Source organism: Cyprinodon tularosa, unplaced genomic scaffold (assembly GCF_016077235.1).
Source record: "Cyprinodon tularosa strain WSP-4 unplaced genomic scaffold, ASM1607723v1 ctg248, whole genome shotgun sequence".
In the NCBI taxonomy this organism is placed as follows: Eukaryota; Metazoa; Chordata; class Actinopteri; order Cyprinodontiformes; family Cyprinodontidae; genus Cyprinodon; species Cyprinodon tularosa.
Window position 1 is genome coordinate 682,154 of NW_024038921.1, and position 18,521 is coordinate 700,674.

The 18,521-nt window shown below is 37.8% G+C and overlaps 1 protein-coding gene across 1 annotated transcript in view; it reads left to right on the forward strand.

Annotated features, from left to right (window-relative positions):
• Positions 1-2,674: 2,674 nt before the first annotated feature.
• Positions 2,675-18,521, forward strand: part of LOC119785392 (inositol 1,4,5-trisphosphate receptor type 1-like) — a 144,388-nt gene continuing 128,541 nt past the window's right edge. The window contains exons 1-3 of the mRNA XM_038288022.1: positions 2,675-2,862; positions 5,889-6,003; positions 17,102-17,172. Of these exons, the coding sequence (XP_038143950.1) occupies positions 5,912-6,003; positions 17,102-17,172 (163 nt within the window). The 5' untranslated portion in view covers positions 2,675-2,862; positions 5,889-5,911. The remainder of the gene's footprint in view (positions 2,863-5,888; positions 6,004-17,101; positions 17,173-18,521) is intronic.

The following is an 18,521-nucleotide window of genomic DNA, read 5'->3' on the forward strand; positions in this document are numbered from 1 at the left end:
ATTTCTAATTCAGTAATTCCCTTTTAGGGTTTAGGGATTAAAATCTGGGGTATTGAGATCCTCTACAGAAATTAAATAGCAATAAAATAACTTTTGGTGAAGTATATTTATGATTTGGTATTTAAACAGATCCCCTTGAAATATTCAAAAGCAAATGCATTTGTTTTTGAGGCTGTTTGTGCAAACTACAATTATAAACAGTTAAATGTTTTTTGTATGGTGTTGATTCTGGTATTATTCATACTGGTAAGAAGTTGTTACTTTTAGGAAATTGGGGGCTAATCAATTCATTTTCAATGTAAATTTCAAAAATTCAAAAAGAAAACAAAAGGACAGCTCCATTCCTCTGATAATTAGTCAAACCAAGACAACAAGGAGACGTTTGAACTAACAGTGAATAAATACCAAGGTGATATTATGCTAAATCAATGACATCAAAAGGACATGAACATCAATCTGACACTTTTAGGGAAATGGGACTGATGGTCAAAATAAAGATCTGAATATCAAAACCACATAAAAACTAGTCAGATTAACTATTTCAGTTCAAGGTACACATTGAAGAAAACCCCTTTATTAGAAATCCATGAGAAAGCATATGGATTGTATCAACACTGATAGAAATTTTAAGACTTCTGTAAAATGAAGAATAGAGAATGGTGGATGGAATTCCAGTTTTTATGCTTGCTGAAAGAAAATCCTGTGCCCTGAAACATCACTGATAGCCTATTTCTGTACACTTACAAACCAGCTAAAAGAGGCAGCTCTCTGAATTAAAAAGCCAAAGAGAATATTGGTACTTGACATTTGATTAAGATTCAAAGAAACTGCCTTGAATGCATTTTTTTAATCTTTCACCAGGCAAGACACCCAACAGACCACATCTGTTAATTCCAAAAGCATATCAGCTCAGGTAGATTTAAATATAAAGCACGGAAGAGAGGGAAATCTTATTTACATCAGGGAAGTTCCTGTCTCAAACGGAGGAGTCTATTACTGAGTTTGATTCCATCTGCTGTGTTATCCGAAGGTCAGATTCGTATGCTGATTATGTCATTGCACGGCACCGAGGATTGTTCGAATTGCAAGACTCCTCATTATGCGGCTGACAAATGCATCCTTTTTTTTTGTCCGCTTTATCACAGGTCCAGTTTATCCTACGTAGCCATGGATTTTCCATGATTCATTGCGAGTCCAAGCAAGCAGGCTGCTCCGTGCTCAGAGAAAAAAGGTACTTGGCACCAGACAGTGGCGGATATTGTAAGGGCAGATAATTTAATCCAAGTATGTTAATAGTTCCGTCTAAAACTAAAGAAAAATGTTTTTTAAATGGTTATTGAGTCAGATATCTGGTGGGTAATATTTGGTTTATTGAAAGGTTTTTATCTGTTACTGTGGAAATGGGTTTGGCTGTATTTTAAGGACAGATTCTAATATATCTGCAGTGTGGCGACTATAAATCTGATATGTTTTTTATCTTTTAATTGCTATTTTGTACAATTTGCTTAACTAAGTGTATTTTGTTGTTGAACTGGCAGATTTATTTTTTATACATACATTGTTTAGATTTATTTATATATTTCTACTCCTTTTATATCATTACATTTGTTTTTATTTGTTCTTAAACCATTACATCTGCAATAAGACGTCTTAGTGCACAATTGCGTAACAGGAGTCAGTGACGGGGCCCCTAAGAGGTCGGGGGCCCCTAAGCAACTGCAGTCTCTGCTTACCGATATTTATGCCATTGCACTGCACCAGTCTGTTGTGGTGAAAAAGGAGCCGGATTCCATTCAAATCTAATTGCAAAAATCCCACAGATGATTGACAATTCACTGCTGCAGGTCCTCACTCTACAGTACTTGATGGCTGGTTTCAATACTGATAAAATGTAAATAACATATAATTTCATACTCTTTGTGCTCGAATGTTAAAAATATTTACAGCTTAGAAAATCCAATCGTAAAAAAAAAAGTAGCAAATTTGTCAGGATTTGGTAGTGGATAGATGACCCAAAATGAGAAAATGAGAGACGGAGTAGGAGAAAGTTAGACAAGACAAGCACCCTGCAAAGAAGAACGGAGCAGAGAGAATATTTGTAGGAGACTGAAACAAAGAGAGGGTTAACGAGCAGATTGGGAGCAGGTGTGAGGAGAGCAGAAACAAGAAAGGAGCTAGGGAAAAAATGAGAACTCAAGAGGGCAGCAGAAGCCAGAAAAAACAAAAGAATTAAACCACTAAGACTATAAAACATAAGGGGAAAAAACTGAACACTCAAAAGAAAAACATAACAGAGCAAAGACTGAAACAGTAACTAAGAATAAACTAGAGAACACAGCAAAATACAAATAAAACCACTAACACCAGAAAACAAGGAGTAAAGCAAAACTGAACACTAAAAAGAAAATATAACAGAACCAAGACTTAGACAGTAAATAAGAAAAAAAACAAGGAACACATCAAAACCATAAAAACAAATAAAGCAAAGAGCAAAGCAAACCTGAATATCAAAAGAAAAACATAACAGAAACAGAAACCTAACAATTTTATGTTTTATAATCTATGGACCACCCTTTTTAAATCAAACACGCTGTTTATAAAGACGCATCAGCGACTCAGATTACTTTGGGGTAAAATGAAACCACATTTCCCAGCTATCAACACAGCAGGCGCCTAAACAGAAGAAGAGGAAGAAGTGGCAGCTCAGCTCAGCTCAGCCAGTGCCGCTGCCTGCTGCAGAGGACGCAGACGCCGATTATTGGAGCCGCTGACGGCTGGATCTGTCTCTGCTTCTGGGGAACAAGTCTGCCACAGTCATGCTGGCTGTTCTAGTTGGAGGAAAGCTGATCGCCTGAGCTTGAGGTAAAGTTGAGCGCACAACTCTCTGTTTATCCTCTCTTCCTTTCAGCGATCCTTTCTTAGCGGAGAAAGAGATGTTTCCTCCTTAGATGGTGAGCTCCAGGCTGAGGACTGATTGTTTTTACAAACTCACTAGTTTACCCAGAAATAAGCACCACCTAGACATCATGAAGCATTGGGAGCAGCGTTTGCAAAAGTTTTACAGAGTTTTCAGGCTGAAACAAAGCATCGCTTCAGTTTGATGCGCATTTTCTCCGCCCTCCTTGCTCGCTGCAAACGGTTCCCTGAACTCTGTTGTTTTTACTGATTATTTACCGCTCGTTTTTATTTTTTCTGAATTGGTCAGATTCCTGCAGGCAGCCTCGGCGGGGGTGAGCTGTTTGCAGGTGCAGAAACCTTTCCTGATAGGTGCCCCCCCAAAACTTTAACGCTGCAAAGCAACACCAACAGGTTACTGTAACGATGGAGAATTTTCATTTCCTGCCGCTAATATGCAAATCAACCCAGCCATGCAGGGTTCTGTCAGTCTCTGGGAAATCCACTCCTTGCTCTCACTGACATGTTTTCAACCACAAAGTGTATTTTGGATAAAGACAGAGGCGTAGCCAGATAGCCAGAAAATTTTAATAAAGGTGGCCGAAAGAGGATAGGCACCAGAACCTTAGGATCAATCTACACTTTTCCAAAAGGAATGAACACAACATCTGTATTTTGTAAATAAAAACTAACCATACTTTCCTACAACCTTTCCTAACAAATAGATATATTTAAACATCTGTGCTGACTAATCAAAAGTGATAGGTGTAACGGCATTGAAAGTAAGGAGTAATCTAACTAATTACTTTGTAACTGTAACGCAGTTACCATTGCCGACACCCCGTTACTGCACGTTACTCAGGTCGCATAATTAACCTTTTTAATGATAGGACTCGGGCGCGCCTTGTAATGAGAGAGGGGAGGATGAGAATGGCTGATGCATAGTGAGATTACATCTGTCAGTTGGGTAGGTGGGTGTTTCTGCTGACAGGTGTTAACGTACAGCACGCACAGAGAGATAGAGAGTGAGGAGGACTCCAGCAGAAAAGCAGGGTTTTCCACATGGAAATACCGATGTTACGTCGAGCTGCGTTTCCCCATCAGATACCGTTTCCCCTGCATCTCTGCACAGTGCAGGCGGCACGATTCATCTCGCAAGCGACAGGAAACGCGCATGCTCACTAAAGGCGCGTAACAACTGCCCTGTGCTGGCGCCACAGGGGAACTATGGAGAGCGTGAACGATCAAATGTTAGCCTATATGGAGAAAGGGAGAAATCGGGATGGATGGATGGATGGATAGATGGATGGATGGAGTATCTATAACAACCCAAACACACAGGATTTCAGAATTAGACATCCACAGTTATTAATTTCATTTACTCTCCAGATCTGAACACCCTGATAAAAAACTTCGAGGTAATGCAGCCTGATGATATTTACACCGCATCAGATACCGGACGGGTAGCGTTCCACCCTGATGTCATTTACTTTGAGTTACAATAAATGCAAAGCTCTCTGCAGGTACTTGTCTTTGTTGTCCACTCTATTCAAGTGGCTTTGGAAACACACAGCGAGAAGGTGGTGGCCGGGTGGTGAGGGTTACGGGGGCGAGAAATGCAAAAGTAACGCAATGGTTACTTTTACTAGTAACTAGTTACTTTTATTGTGGAGTAACTCAGTTAGTAACTCAGTTACTTTTTGGTAGAAATAACTAGTAACTACAACTAATTACTTTTTCAAAGTAACGTGCCCAACACTGCTAATCAATTTTTTAACAAAAATTGTTCTGCATAAAACATATATGTACTAATATCTACATTAAATGGATTTTTAAGTTATTGTTAAAGTAGTTATGTATCTATGATTTCACTAGATGACTTGCAGAGACATAATTTTCTCTTTACTTCATATAATACAAAAATGTAGTTCTGAAAAGAGCATGAATTCTGTATATATATCAACCTAAATTATTAGTATTTTCATGTGCAAAACACAGCGTTTTAGTTGTCAAGTAGTTGTTAATATATATAAAATTCAAATGTTTAATAAGTTTGAACATTTCCCTTGAATGTATTACTGCTGCCACTGTGGGCGGAAAAAAAATGCTAGGGGTGGCCACTGAATGGCTGAGGGTGGCCCCCCATCTAGCTCCGCCCCTGGATAAAGATCAACACATAGGAGTGGATAACTCTTAAATGGAGAAAAAAAAACACTTTTTACATAATAAATCTAAATGTATGGGATCTATTTCCTTTCTCCTTATTTTTGGTCAGTTTGATCCAGTTTTGGTCTATCACATAGTATACTTTTATATAACTTTTAGTATTGCAGCTCTGGTGGTTCGTAGACACGCAATTCTCAAAATTTTGGTGACCCAGGGTAAGTGTTCTCCCTGGATTCCCCTGTGTTTAACCCTATCCATCTTCTAGACAACCCTGATAAGCTTCCTGCTGCAGAAGAGCCTCCCCCTGTCACCAGCTGCAGTGTTACTTTTTACCCTCACAATAGTTTGTATTTAGATTTAAAACGACTTTGGTCCAGTCTGACTGGAACACCTTCTCTCATATTTGCTCTGTCCACTACATGTCTCATGGAAAACCACCTAAAGGGCCTGGAAACCTGAATGCTTAAGAAATGTTTGGACTGTTTTTACATCTCACTCAAACTCTTTCACAACTAAAGTTGCTCAATATTTATTCTTTTATTTTATATGTATCCTTGTATTCATTCACTTTACTTGGATTTATCACTTTACTTGGATTTTCACTTATTTGGATTTAGATTTTACATATGCATAAATATACGTACAGATATATATACAAAAGAGCTATATGTGTATATATTTGATCTCTTTTATTCCTATTTTTATCTTTATTATATTGTATAGTTGGATGTGTGTATATATTATATAAAACTGTAACTGGAGCGTGTCACAAAAGTAATTTCCCTCTGGGATTATTAAAGTATTTCTGATTCTGATTCTGATTCCAGGTGCTCTCTTACTGGTGTCAAACATGTCGGATAAAATGTCCAGCTTCTTGCACATTGGGGACATCTGCTCCCTGTACGCAGAAGGATCCACCAATGGTTTCATCAGTACCCTGGGGTATGTTTTCTTCTACTAGTTTCATATAATACATACTTTTTTTGGTTCTTTTTGCACTAGAGTTTAAATATTAAACTGTAAAGTGCCTTGAGATGACATATGTTGTGAATTTGGCGCTATATAAATAAACTGAATTGAAATTGAAACTGAATTGAAATATTAATGGTGTCGGACAAGACACAAGTTGTTTAGCCTGAAATAACGGTTACATGCCTTATCTGTAATGGTGTGAGGGAATAGAGAGGAATGAGCTGGGGATGCAGGTTTCTGCTTAGACTTAGACTAGACTTATACTTAGACTTCCTTTATTGTCATTGCACAAAAGTTATGTGGCGTTAAGCAGTCTGATGGCCAGGGGGAAGAAACTGTTCAGTAGTCTTTTGAGGATGTGGCAGCATGATGGTAGGTTTTCTCCATTCTGCCAAGCAAAACTCCGGTCAATCCAGAACTCTCTTTGACATCTCATTACGTTGTTCAAACTGTTCAAAAATAATGAGGGTTCTTACCAGTGCATTTCTGCGTAACTGGCCATTACACTGTCAGTTGTCCAAATTACGCTGTGATCAGGCTCTCCTAAGTTGCATTAACATTTTTTTAAAACAAATTTAACTTCTCATCTACACATATTTAAGAAACACCTGTCTGTTGAAAGATCTTGAGTCAGCATTGTATACACGTATTTTTTTTTTTGACAGCTACAGGCATTTAAGCTTGTTAAGGTTTTGCAAATCTAGGCTGCTTTTAATAGTTTAAATAAAAAAAATCTTTTGGAAAAGTCAAATTCTTATAGATTATTATTAAAATAATTGATAGTATAACATTTATTTTAATGTTATTTATCCTGAACTGTACTGATGGATTGTGGAGTGCTCCACGGCAGTTGTTTGGGACCTCTTTATGCTCTTTATTTTCATGATTTGCCATTGGTGTTGAAAATCTGGCTATATGCAGATGACACCACATAATTTGAATTTTCAAAAATAAAAAAGCTGGTTATTTATAATGAAAAAAGTAAATGTATGGTAGTTGGTCAAAACATTTCCTATAAATTACACCTTTTAAAAAAAACTTATTTCAGAAAATACCAAATTTGAAAAAGTAGAATAAGTGAAGTTGTTACTTAGCAGTAATAGTGGAATCAAAACTATTGTAGACCAGTGAAAATGATCATTTAAATCAGAAAATGGGATGAGTATAGGCACTGTTAAGCCTTGTAGCAATTGTATTACTCAGTGGTGGACAAAGCAACTACTACAGTGACTTGTACATTCTTATTTAGGTTATACATCAGTTGCTTGGTCAAACACAAGGGAAATCAGTTCACACAAGTAACAAGTTAGTCCAACTAAGGTGGTATAAATCTCTTTAAGATTCCCATATGGAACTAATGTGACGACAATCCATGATAATTTGGTTAACAGTCAAATGCAGATGGGAGTATTTTCTATCAATATTTATCAGCAATGTAATTGTTGCAAAATACCCAAGACCATTTATTTTAATTTTTTTCATTTTTCTAAGATACTCAAAATCCACTTAAAAAATACTGTCCTAATCCCAAAGGGAAATTAATTGTTAATGTTGTAGATGTTAAAAGCTGTAGGCAGGAGGGATCTTTCTGTATCTGTCTGTCTTGCACTGGATCTCTGGATGCCTTTGACTAAATACCCTGTTGTTGTTTAACACTCTTCCGAAGAGGATGCTCGCTGTTGATCATAATGTTCTTCATTTTATTAAAAACTCTTCTTTGTGAAATATTCTCCAGATTATTATAGCACATGTGAGATCAGTGAAACAAGGTGTGTTATACTTTTACAGAACTAATTAAATACAATATTTTATTTACAAATGTTTTCAAAAGCAAAGGAAACTTTTTTTTTTTCACACAAGTATAACTTCTTAACAAATATTAACTGTCAATGGTTGATTAGATTAGAAATCGTTTCATTAGAGTAATTGAGTACATTAATTGAGAACAAACTGTTTTGTTTGTAATTATAAACACTTTATTAACTCCTAAATAGCCCCTATTTTGCCGTGCTGCATGGTGGAACAGAATCAGTTTCTATGCTGGGCTTTGAAGGCAAAGGTTTGTCCATAGAAAAGTGGAGGCTTTATGCAAAATGTTTATAATATGATAGGAAAAGAAATGCTAGCATTGTAGATGGGGATGGCTTTTGTATGGTAACACAATTGATGGGGCTTAGTTTTAACGTGCTACTGGGAGCAACCAAAACCAGGTATTTCAAAGCACTGCTAACAGGACAAAGTCTCTCCCAGCACTGGATGTCAGAATACTTGGAAAAAACCCAGAAAGATACATCATAGTTACTGTCTAATTCATGTTATTTTAGCAGTTTACGAATATTGTTCGTAGCAGATCTATACATAGATGGATTACTGGAGATATTAAGCCAATTCTGAAGAAAATCAGCAAAGCAGATGGTTTTTTTGCCACCAAGTTTGCCGTTCATACAGAGAGTATGTACAGCAGCCTTGCGTCTGTCACTGTGACCCAGAGCGGCTGTGGCTATAGTGTACCACCATCAGTGAGTAAATAATTCAATGTAAAGTGAAGTATTTTGGAGTCACCTGACATTAAAGAGTGCTATAAAATTGCAGGCTACTTACCACTTACCTTTTAATTGCGATGATATTAATAGTATTTGAATTAGCAATGACAGGGTAATTCTAACTGCAAGATCGCTCTGCCTATGAGGGAAGTAAGCCAGTGTGAGCAAAGCTCCAACAAAGTTAGTAAGGATGGTTTATACAGGAATATAGTGAAGCACAATGCTGAACCTAGGGTTCCCGTGTGTGTAATTAATAAAGCAATGCAAGCAAGTTAAATGTAAGCCATCAATGTAATTATGACAAAGCAATGGAATGATTGTTATCTACATAAATATGAACAACCATTAGCTCCTTGTTTATTAACATCAATATTGATTAACCAATGTCTTTGTTGTGTTCAGCTGCTCATTAAGTTAGTCTCTTCTAATCTTCTATCTTTTAAACTTTCCAATATCCCTTTTTGGCACTGGAATAAAACTGTTTGCCACCCTCTAGATACTTTGGGTAATGTATGTAATGTGTGTCTACATTTAGCCTTATATTCATTGTCTTTTTGAGCAATCTTCCCTTTTCCGCTTTGCCTACCTAATGCAAAATCCTGTAAATGTTGTCGGAGGGAGCTCCTGCTGGGGAGGGCTACCTCACTCTTCAAATTACAATCACTGATTGGTCAATTGCTGTCGAGCCAGATAAGCTCATTGGCTGACATTTGGGCTCCCTTTCCATGTGACCTTTAAACATGCTGTTGCGCATGCGTTAAGGTTATATTCCCACTTTCTACCACCCTTTGACCCCGTGTGATTGCAACGTGTGCCAAAGGTAATCGTTTCCGCAATCATATCAGCTTTTAAAGCATGGGAATGGTAACAAATGCACGTGTCATATCGCAATATTCTTCCCTTCAAACTGTTGATTCTACTATAATGGTGAAGAGCAAAAGGACTTCCTAAAACTGCACCCCTCAGGCATCAACAAAGATTGAACATTAAGCAAACATTGAAATAATCATTGTTAGTGACATTTATTTCCTTCTATAAAGTCATGGCAAAAAATGTATATTACACAGAGTATATATATATATATATATATATATATATATATATATATATATATATATATATATATATATATATATATATGCAGCTATACATATATTTGTTCACATATGCAAAAAATGCTACCTGGAACAGTTGAAATATTAAAAGCAGTAAAATTCATGCTACATTGTAAAAGGATGCATAAGTATAGATCAAGGGGTAACCAATTAAAAATCAGCAGTGTCCGAATAAAGAAAACCAACAACCAGTAAAGGTTTGGAGACATTTTTAATTATAATCTGTTACTTTAAACAGAATTTAACACTGACATAAAATGTTATACATTGACTTTTTAAATAAAAAAATATATATATAAAAAAAGAAAATAAAATGTTTCCATTATAAAATCTTAAGTGTTTTTTGAAGTAGAGAACAATTACATATTTTATAAAACACCTGAACTAACTGTTTGTTTTTGGGTTTTTTTTCTCTTTTTGTATGACTTGATGAGATAAGTGGGTTTTAGGCTGCCCTGCAGGGCTTTAAACCTTGGTTTGAATGGCGTCAAAGCCTTTCTCAAGCACATATAATGGTGCTCATTAGTGAACCTGGATAGATATTATTTCACTATATTTTTGATTATGGTCATGATAGAGAATCCTGCTTCACTGCAGTAGGATGAGTCAAACATACTCAAAATATGCAGGTCATCTTTGATTACACCATTTATTTCACTTTTCTGTCACCAGTTCACCGCAGTTCTTCCAACAGTCTGTGCTTTCTCTGCTTTCTTCTTGTCATCGTCTTCTCCTTCTTTCCCATCACCCGTTTTGCCTGCTTTCTCTAAAAGTTGCTAGCAGCAGTGACCCTGATCGACACAGCTCATTGGCTAATTGGTACCACGTGTAGCCTGGTCCCGGACGCTCTGGAGGGCTTTACCATGTTAACAGGAGAAGCGGCGGAAGTGAAGTTAGACACTGCTGTCGGACAACATGTGCTAATTTATAAATGTTTTAAATCAGGTTGGTCCCTGATGATATTTACTATTTTACACTCAAAAAGTCTAGCTGAGAACCCAAATAAAACAAAAAATTGTTCTGGTCAGGAAATTTAGTAAATTAAATGTAAATTATCTTTCACCGTATGCCCCAGTTGACTTGGTTTCTGCTCTACCCTTTTATTGTTGCCATCGACAGCTGTGCAGTGTAATCCTCACAAGGTGAAGGTATTTTCAATTTGTAATTGAATCGGAGCTAAAAGCTTATAGTCCTGGACCTCCCTCTCCTCCCCTGCTGGCTCATGAAATATGGAACGACCCACTGCAAACACTGAGTCATTATAAAGACATTGTGGCCTTTCTTACATGCAGGCACTTCCCACGTATAGTTATGTGCACGCTCACACAACCAAGCAAACCAATCTGTAAAACTGTCATGAAAGTGCTGGCCATTAGCCACCCACACCACAAACAAATCCAACTTTGCTGTATTCTCCAGATCATCTGCCCTCAAGGAAGAAGCTGCACACAACAGAGAGTGCTCTCAGCATCATGTCTCCTTCTGAGCTGTTTCCAATGTCAAACTGCAGAGAGTTCTCTGTGAGATGGGTTGGATGTGTTTGAAATGTCCAAGCAGCAGCATAGGCTTTGGGTGTTCAGTGGTCGACTGTTCTGTTTGGTATTAACAGCCAATCACAAACCTCAGAGGTGAATTTTCAAGTTCCATGTATCATAAAGTCATTCTCACTCTATATCAAGCTTTGAGCAGCTCGTTTCTTGCCCTTTAAAATGTAAAGACACTTTTTTTTCTGCTGTAGATATTCTACTAAGTGGGATGTTGTATTTGGCTTCTGTCCCAGCATGTTTTACAATGGGCTGAAGCTAAACCTGCATGAAACTTTCAAGTATATTGCTGATCTCATTTATCATGTTTGTATTATGAAGTAAAGGGGGGGAGGGGGATGTATGCTTAACTCTTTGGTGCTGGTAAACCTCTAAGTAGGAGAGCGTGGTTAGGAATCCCAGCCCTGCCTGTCACTGCACCTAAAGATTGCAGATCTGACATATTAAAGGCCTGTTTAAGTGTGTATGGTTAAGTTTAATTAAGAAATACAGAAGTGCCACAAATTAGGATCACAGATGGATAAAGTCTCATTGTACAGCGAGCACCTCGATAGTACAGATAGATTGTACTGTTAGGTCTTGTATTTTTACACTTTCCAGCGTTTTTTCGTCTTTACACTGTCACAAGTACAGAGCAACGAAATTAACTCTGCATTTAACCCATCCCCTTGGGGAGCAGTGGGCTGCCATCATGTGACGCCTGGGGAGCAGTGTTGGGTTAAGTGTCTTTGCTCAGGGACCCAGAGTGGCAGTCTGTGGGAGTGGGGCTTGAACTTTGAACCTCTGGATTCCAAGCGCAATGCCCTAAGCACTAGGCTGTCACTTCCTGACGCCGCACTGTCTATACATATGTTTAGTGGATTAAAAAAAGTGTAAACAAAGTAATTAACAAAGTAATTAACTTAAGTAATGGATTCATTCATACATCCATTCATTTAACAAGGGGTCAGAAATATTCCTTATGTAGCCATGTAGGGGGGAGTTCAATCATGCGTCAGGTGCTTGCCAGATTCATGGTCTCATACAGATAAATACCACAGAGGGTAACATGACAGCCTCAGGAGGAGTATCAACTCACAGCTGTAATAGCAGAAAAGAATAAATACTTTGGAAGATCAAAGTCAGTTTGGGTTGTGTGTGGGTTTTATTTCGGTTGTATTGATTTTTGGTGTTATTTGTTTTCATTGAAACCAGTGCATTACATATATGTTGTGTAAAGCTCCAGTTTATTTTGACAGTCGATTGCATTTTTCACTGTTCTATCCACACCTTATATGCAGAGATGCTAAATTTCAGAGAGACAGGAGTGGACAATTAGGTGATGAAAAAGAAATCGGAAGAGCAGGAAAATATGGGTTAATCACTACTAACTAATATCCTCATTCTTTCCATATTATTAGTCAAATGCAATATAATGCCCTAATCACTGGCTTTTTATTTTAAAAAGAATCACCTTACCCAACATCCATGTGTTTTTATCTATTTTGCATCACTGTAGATGTAATTTTGAACATGATGTTAAGATGCACAAACTCTTGTAAATTGCTCAGTGTTTGATTCTAAAGGAGGCACAATTAAAGGGGCCATAGAATGCAAAACCCAGCTTACCTTGTCATAGATGAATAATGATAGTTCAGTGGGTGAAATGGACGTACAGAGAAGTTCAAACCCCATTGACACCTTATTTCTATGCAAATCTCACAATTCTAAACTTCCACCATAAAACGGGCGAATCCAAACAAAGCACCGAGTTGACGTCAATTCAGGGATGTTGCCGAATTTGGTTGTGGCCTGTACTTTTGTCATGCCCCGAAATTGAAATACAGACCAGCCCACTGGTTCACTGGCCCAAGAGAACATGAATAGAGGTAGATGTAAGACACCAGTTTAGCCGTTTAGCCTACAGTTAGGTTTACTTCTATAAGAATTGCAAAGCAGGCAGTGTCTCTATTGAAAATGAGCCAGAACCACGGGCGATATGCAGTGTTCCAGGCTGCACGGAGAAAGGGGAAATTTTTCACAGTCTTCCCAAGGATCCGAAGACACGACAGACATAGATTATTTTTGCCTGTCAGAAGATCAATGCAAAGTTTGATACTCAGCTTTTCATTTGCTCTAAGCATTTCACCGAAGGCGGCTTTCAAAATCTTGGACAGTTCAAAGTAGGATTTGCTAAACTTTTTTTTACCGAAGGGCCTGGTCTGACCGTAAGGCCATCACAACCGCAAGCTGTAAGTAATATTTAGTCGCTAAACTGTTAGGCCCCAGCGTTGAACGGAGCGACTGAACCCAACCCGGTGACAGAAGCATACTGGACACGGGGCCGCAGTTGTCCAGGCTACCGTCACCAGGTCGGGTTCAATTGCTCCGTCCTCCGCTGGCTCCCTGTTTTGACTATGTGCTGCACTGTACTCCACCAAAATCCTGGACGAATTTGATATTCCCCCCAGACATTTTTTTTGTTATGAAAAGTAGGACATGTCCGGGAAAAAGAGGACGTCTGGTCACCCTACCATATCAACAATTTGATGTTTCAGTGATTGAGTGCTTGTTGCCATTGTGCGTCTTTGCTCAGGAGCTTTGCTCGTTGTGAACCAACAGATCAGCGCACAGCTCATCTAAATATTCATGAGCATACCATAAAAGGAAGAAAACCTGTCGTTTCATTCTGGGGCTTTTAACCAGGCTTGCATTAGGGCTGATAGAACAGCAATGCCATTTTCAGCCCAACCAATGTTACGCACCCTATTCAGAGCCCTTAAGGACCAGCACCAAATACCCTATAGAATCATTCTATGACCCCTTTAAGGATTTCCTCTTAAGAAGCCTCAACAGTAAAATATGTTTTTAAAGAGGGCAATCCATTTTACCTTTTTGGTTATTACAAAGGATGTTACTTGTTTCAGCTAAAGCTAAATTTAGGCTCCAAACACTGGGGATGTAATGTTTCAACATAAGATTAAGTTGTAGTTTCTTGGTTTGGTCTGAGGTCAGAATTTTTCATATTTCATGAGGCAACTTACCTATGATGATAGTGGTTAGGCTTAAACATGATAAACCTTAGTCAAGCTTATCTTCTTAATTTACCTGTAACCAGTTGGTACTTGTGGACAATATTTACACACAGGATCACAGGATTTGGTTAGGTCTATGATTGAGAGGAAGTTTGTTGAAGTTCCTAAAGATCCAAATAAAGTTGGAGCTGACTGCCCCTGAATTTGGTGTTATTGGCAGAGATACTGTATGAACATATTGGAAGAATGATGAAGTTTTAAGAGATATACCATTGGATTGTTTTATTTTTTCACAGCTGCTGATGATATCAGTTACTCGCTGTGTTTGTTGAATTTGTACTTTCTGGAATGTAGGCAGCAACCATTTTAGGAAACTGTAGAGAAAAACAACATGGGCAATGGTCCAAAACCCTCCTTTATTCACAGAGACCATCAATGTTGGCTCCACTTGAGTGCTAAGATCATTTCTGCAGCCTTCAATTCCTCCAGAGGAGTCACATGCTGATCCTCACACTGTAGCTAAAAATGTCAGAAATGTACCAATTAAAATGTAGTGCCTCACTTTCGGCTCTTTGTTTTAAAGCTTTCATTTAGGTGACTGCACTTTTGTTAAAAAGAGTATTTTCAGTTGTTACTATTATTGCTATAATTAATATCCAAGTATTTCTGTTATGAGCTGCTGCTGTAAAACCTCTCTCTCAAAACTCTTATTGTTTTGTGTTCTGTCATTGCCTTAGATGTTTAGAATTGGCCTAGATTGCTTTGCTGCTGATACTAGACAAAGCCAGGAAGAATACAGTGCAGCCAATCAAAATGGTTTAGTTTCTCCTGAGGGCACTACCCTTAAAGTTACTTAATTTGATATGAGTGAGCAGAAACAGGTCCACACGCAAGTAGGAGAGAGGTTACAGATACGTGGAAAGCAAGCCATGAGCACACAGAAAAGGAGCATTCAGTCATGTGTTTGTTGTATTTGGACCTCAAGGTACTAAATCTTCATGTGTAAAACATCTAAGATGCACTTAGAGAATAGTTTGTGTGTTTGATAAAACAGCCTACAGTATATGAGGATTTATTGTATCTGGTGTCTTAAAGAGGCCTAATTAAAATTGACATTTATTCTAAGAGTGTTTCTTCTCTGAGATAATCATCAAAAATATTGACAATGCTTGTGTCTTATCTGCTACGCTCAATAGGCTAACAAACCCTCCTGTGACTGTGGCATCTGAACTCCTCTCTGTCAGGGCCTGCAACAAAATGTCTAGTTTTGTTGAAATGATTAGAGGTCCAGTCCCCAACAGGTCCAGTAACAAAGTTGTCTCCAACTAGGGCTGATCTTGACAAAATTTACTTCAAAAACCACAAAAACTTAGACCTATTTAATTGTTATTTACATGATTTAGTGCATATGTTTGAAAAGGGATTGAAAAAGAGAACGTATTTTATCATACCTCTTGTCCTTCCTATATTCTATAAAACCAGAAATATTCCTAAATCCTAACCTACTATTGCATACTATTGCAACGGTCTGTTAAGTATGCAGATAAATAAGTTACATATAAAACCGATACACGTTTACTTGTCCCTACCCTGATCTTCATTTATCCAGTTAATACTCATAGTCCAAACGACCACAACTTTTGCTAAATGTGTATACACCCATTTACAGATAGTAAGGGTACCCATTGATGGTCACCAACCTTCCTCCATCTCATATCTTTTTAAGAGAACCAGTTTGAGCCTTTTTTTTTTAAACAGCCTCATTTTTGGATATTGCTTTAAGTCAACACTGAATTTGTTCCATACATTCACAGCATTAACTGAAGTGCACATTGTTTTCATTCTGTTGGTTTACGTAAGAGCTAAACATTAACATTAATTATATCTTGCCTCTTTCTCAACAAATATTTTTGTATGCTCACTGGTAGCTGTTCATCTAAAGCCTTATATATTAGTTGTGAGCTTTGTGATTTAACCAAGCATTAAGGATAAAGAGCTCCAGTCTGAGCAGGAGCTGGAAAAATGAATTTATGCATTAAGCTTAAGAAGACTTTCTTACATCAGTGGTGTTTTCACACGTCTGCCTAAAGAGCCTCTCAGAAAGCTGCAGCTGCTACTGATCATGTCCTCACTAAAACTGAGAAAGTGAAGCACATTAACCAAGTTCTTCAGTTGTTACACTGGCTCCCTGAATCTATGGGAATACAGTAGATTTCAAAATACCCCAGTCTATAAATCAATAAATCACCTACCACAAAATACATTAAAGACTTGTTGTTGAATCAACCCTACTTGTAATACCCAGAACCAAACATGGAGAACCAACTTTTTGTTCTCATGCTCAACTATTCTGGAACAACCTCCCAGAAAACTGTAAAAGTATTAAAACCCTTAGTTGCTTATCTCATCAATTATTTATCATATTTCTTCATCATCATTTTATCATTTAAACTATTCATTTTTATTTTCGGTTATTTGTGTTCATTAATTATTTTTACGACCATTAGCCCAATGCAGTCTCTTTTTTATTATCATCTTTTTTATGTTACAATCAATATAACTTTGAATCATCTTGTAAATAAAAGGTGTTATATAAAAAAAACTCACCTGGCCTATTACAACAAAATGTTGTGATTAAAACGGTTATGTCTAAATCACCCACCCTTACCTTCTTATACCTCTGTAATTCCTCTGAAGTACATACATATCTCTATATTCAAAGATTTAAACTCTTAAGAATTTCCTGCTGCTTGTTCTTTGGGGATAACTTTAAGCGGGCTGCAGTTCTTTCTATGTACACCTGAAGTTGCCTAGAGAAAGTAGATCATCATCTTTTTGTATTATTTTTACAGCTTGGTAGATGACCGTTGCGTTGTCCAGCCTGATGCAGGAGACCTCAACAATCCCCCGAAGAAGTTCAGGGGTAAGCAGCAAATGTACTTCTTTTATATCGCTGTGCTCAGGCTTTAAAACCCTAACTACAGTCTGTTGATACTGTGGAGTGTGTGAGAGACAATGCTGAATGTGTTGTACTAAGTCTCTCTGGTGACGGCCACAATGTCTCTGTCCACTGGGCTCCAAACAGACCTGCCTTTGTCAGTGTTAACGATGTGACTGTGTGAGTGTGTGCGTCTTTGTCTACATATGTGCCAGCATTTTCCCTGTGTGCGCGCTTGTTCGCACACATTTTTACCAAGTTAGACCGGATGGGGAGAATCATTACCGATGCTGATTACTCTAAAAAACAAAGCAGACAATTGGTAAAAGCCTTGATTTGCTACTTTTGCTGAACATCCTATTATTAGCTATTATACAGGAAGTATAGCAGTTCTCAGGTTCTAGGAAGTATAATTAGTGACCCACAGTTCTCAGGTTGGTAGGTAATGTCACTAAGGACAGGCATGACCCTGACTTCTATGACTGTTTAGGGATATGAAAATACAGGTTTCCTTTGCAGTTCCATAAATAAATTACTGGGCAAAAGTCAATACAATCCCAATTCCCAAATTTTTACTTGCTTCCATAGACCTTCTGTTTTGAAGCCTTTAAGAATGTTCCTTATAAGAACTTCTTTTATTAGATTTTCACTGATTTCCTGTCAAGTTCTCTAAAACTCCACTTTTTGTAGGATTTATAAGGCATCAGGATTACCACAAAAGTGAACCACGAGTGTATACTATGTTCCATGCATTGGGGTTGCCTAGTTTCATTCATTTCAAGCTTATATAACACCAGACTAGTGTATTCTTCACCATATCTGCATATTGAATACCCCACATGCCCAATTCAGTGACCCAAAGGGCAGCTAAGCTGTGTGGAGCTGAAACCTCACCCCTTTGAAAAAAGCTCAGCTAGCTGAGCGGTGCAAAATCTGTACAAAAAAACAATTAGTTAGTGCTTTGTTAGTGCAGGCTTGTGTAGTTAAAACTATAATTTGTGCTATTTTAGTTTTAGAGATATTGAAGATAATTTTTTGGTCCTCAGCGGTCACCATCTCCCCTTAAAAGTATTGTGGAGAAATTTAACAAATTTTATAAGACTCGCCCTCTCCAGTTTAAAAAAAAAAATGTGGGTGGTGTAAAAGTTTCTGTTCTCATAGCTTATACAAGCTTACTGTGTCAGAACGTCCACCCTAAACCCTAAAACCCTCAATCACTATATGGAGCGGGGACTATATAGTGGACTTTATAGCAAACTTGGGTAACTTACCGTTACGACAGATGATCACTACCTTTTCCTCCGTCGGTCACGTAACTCCTTCTCCACCGCACG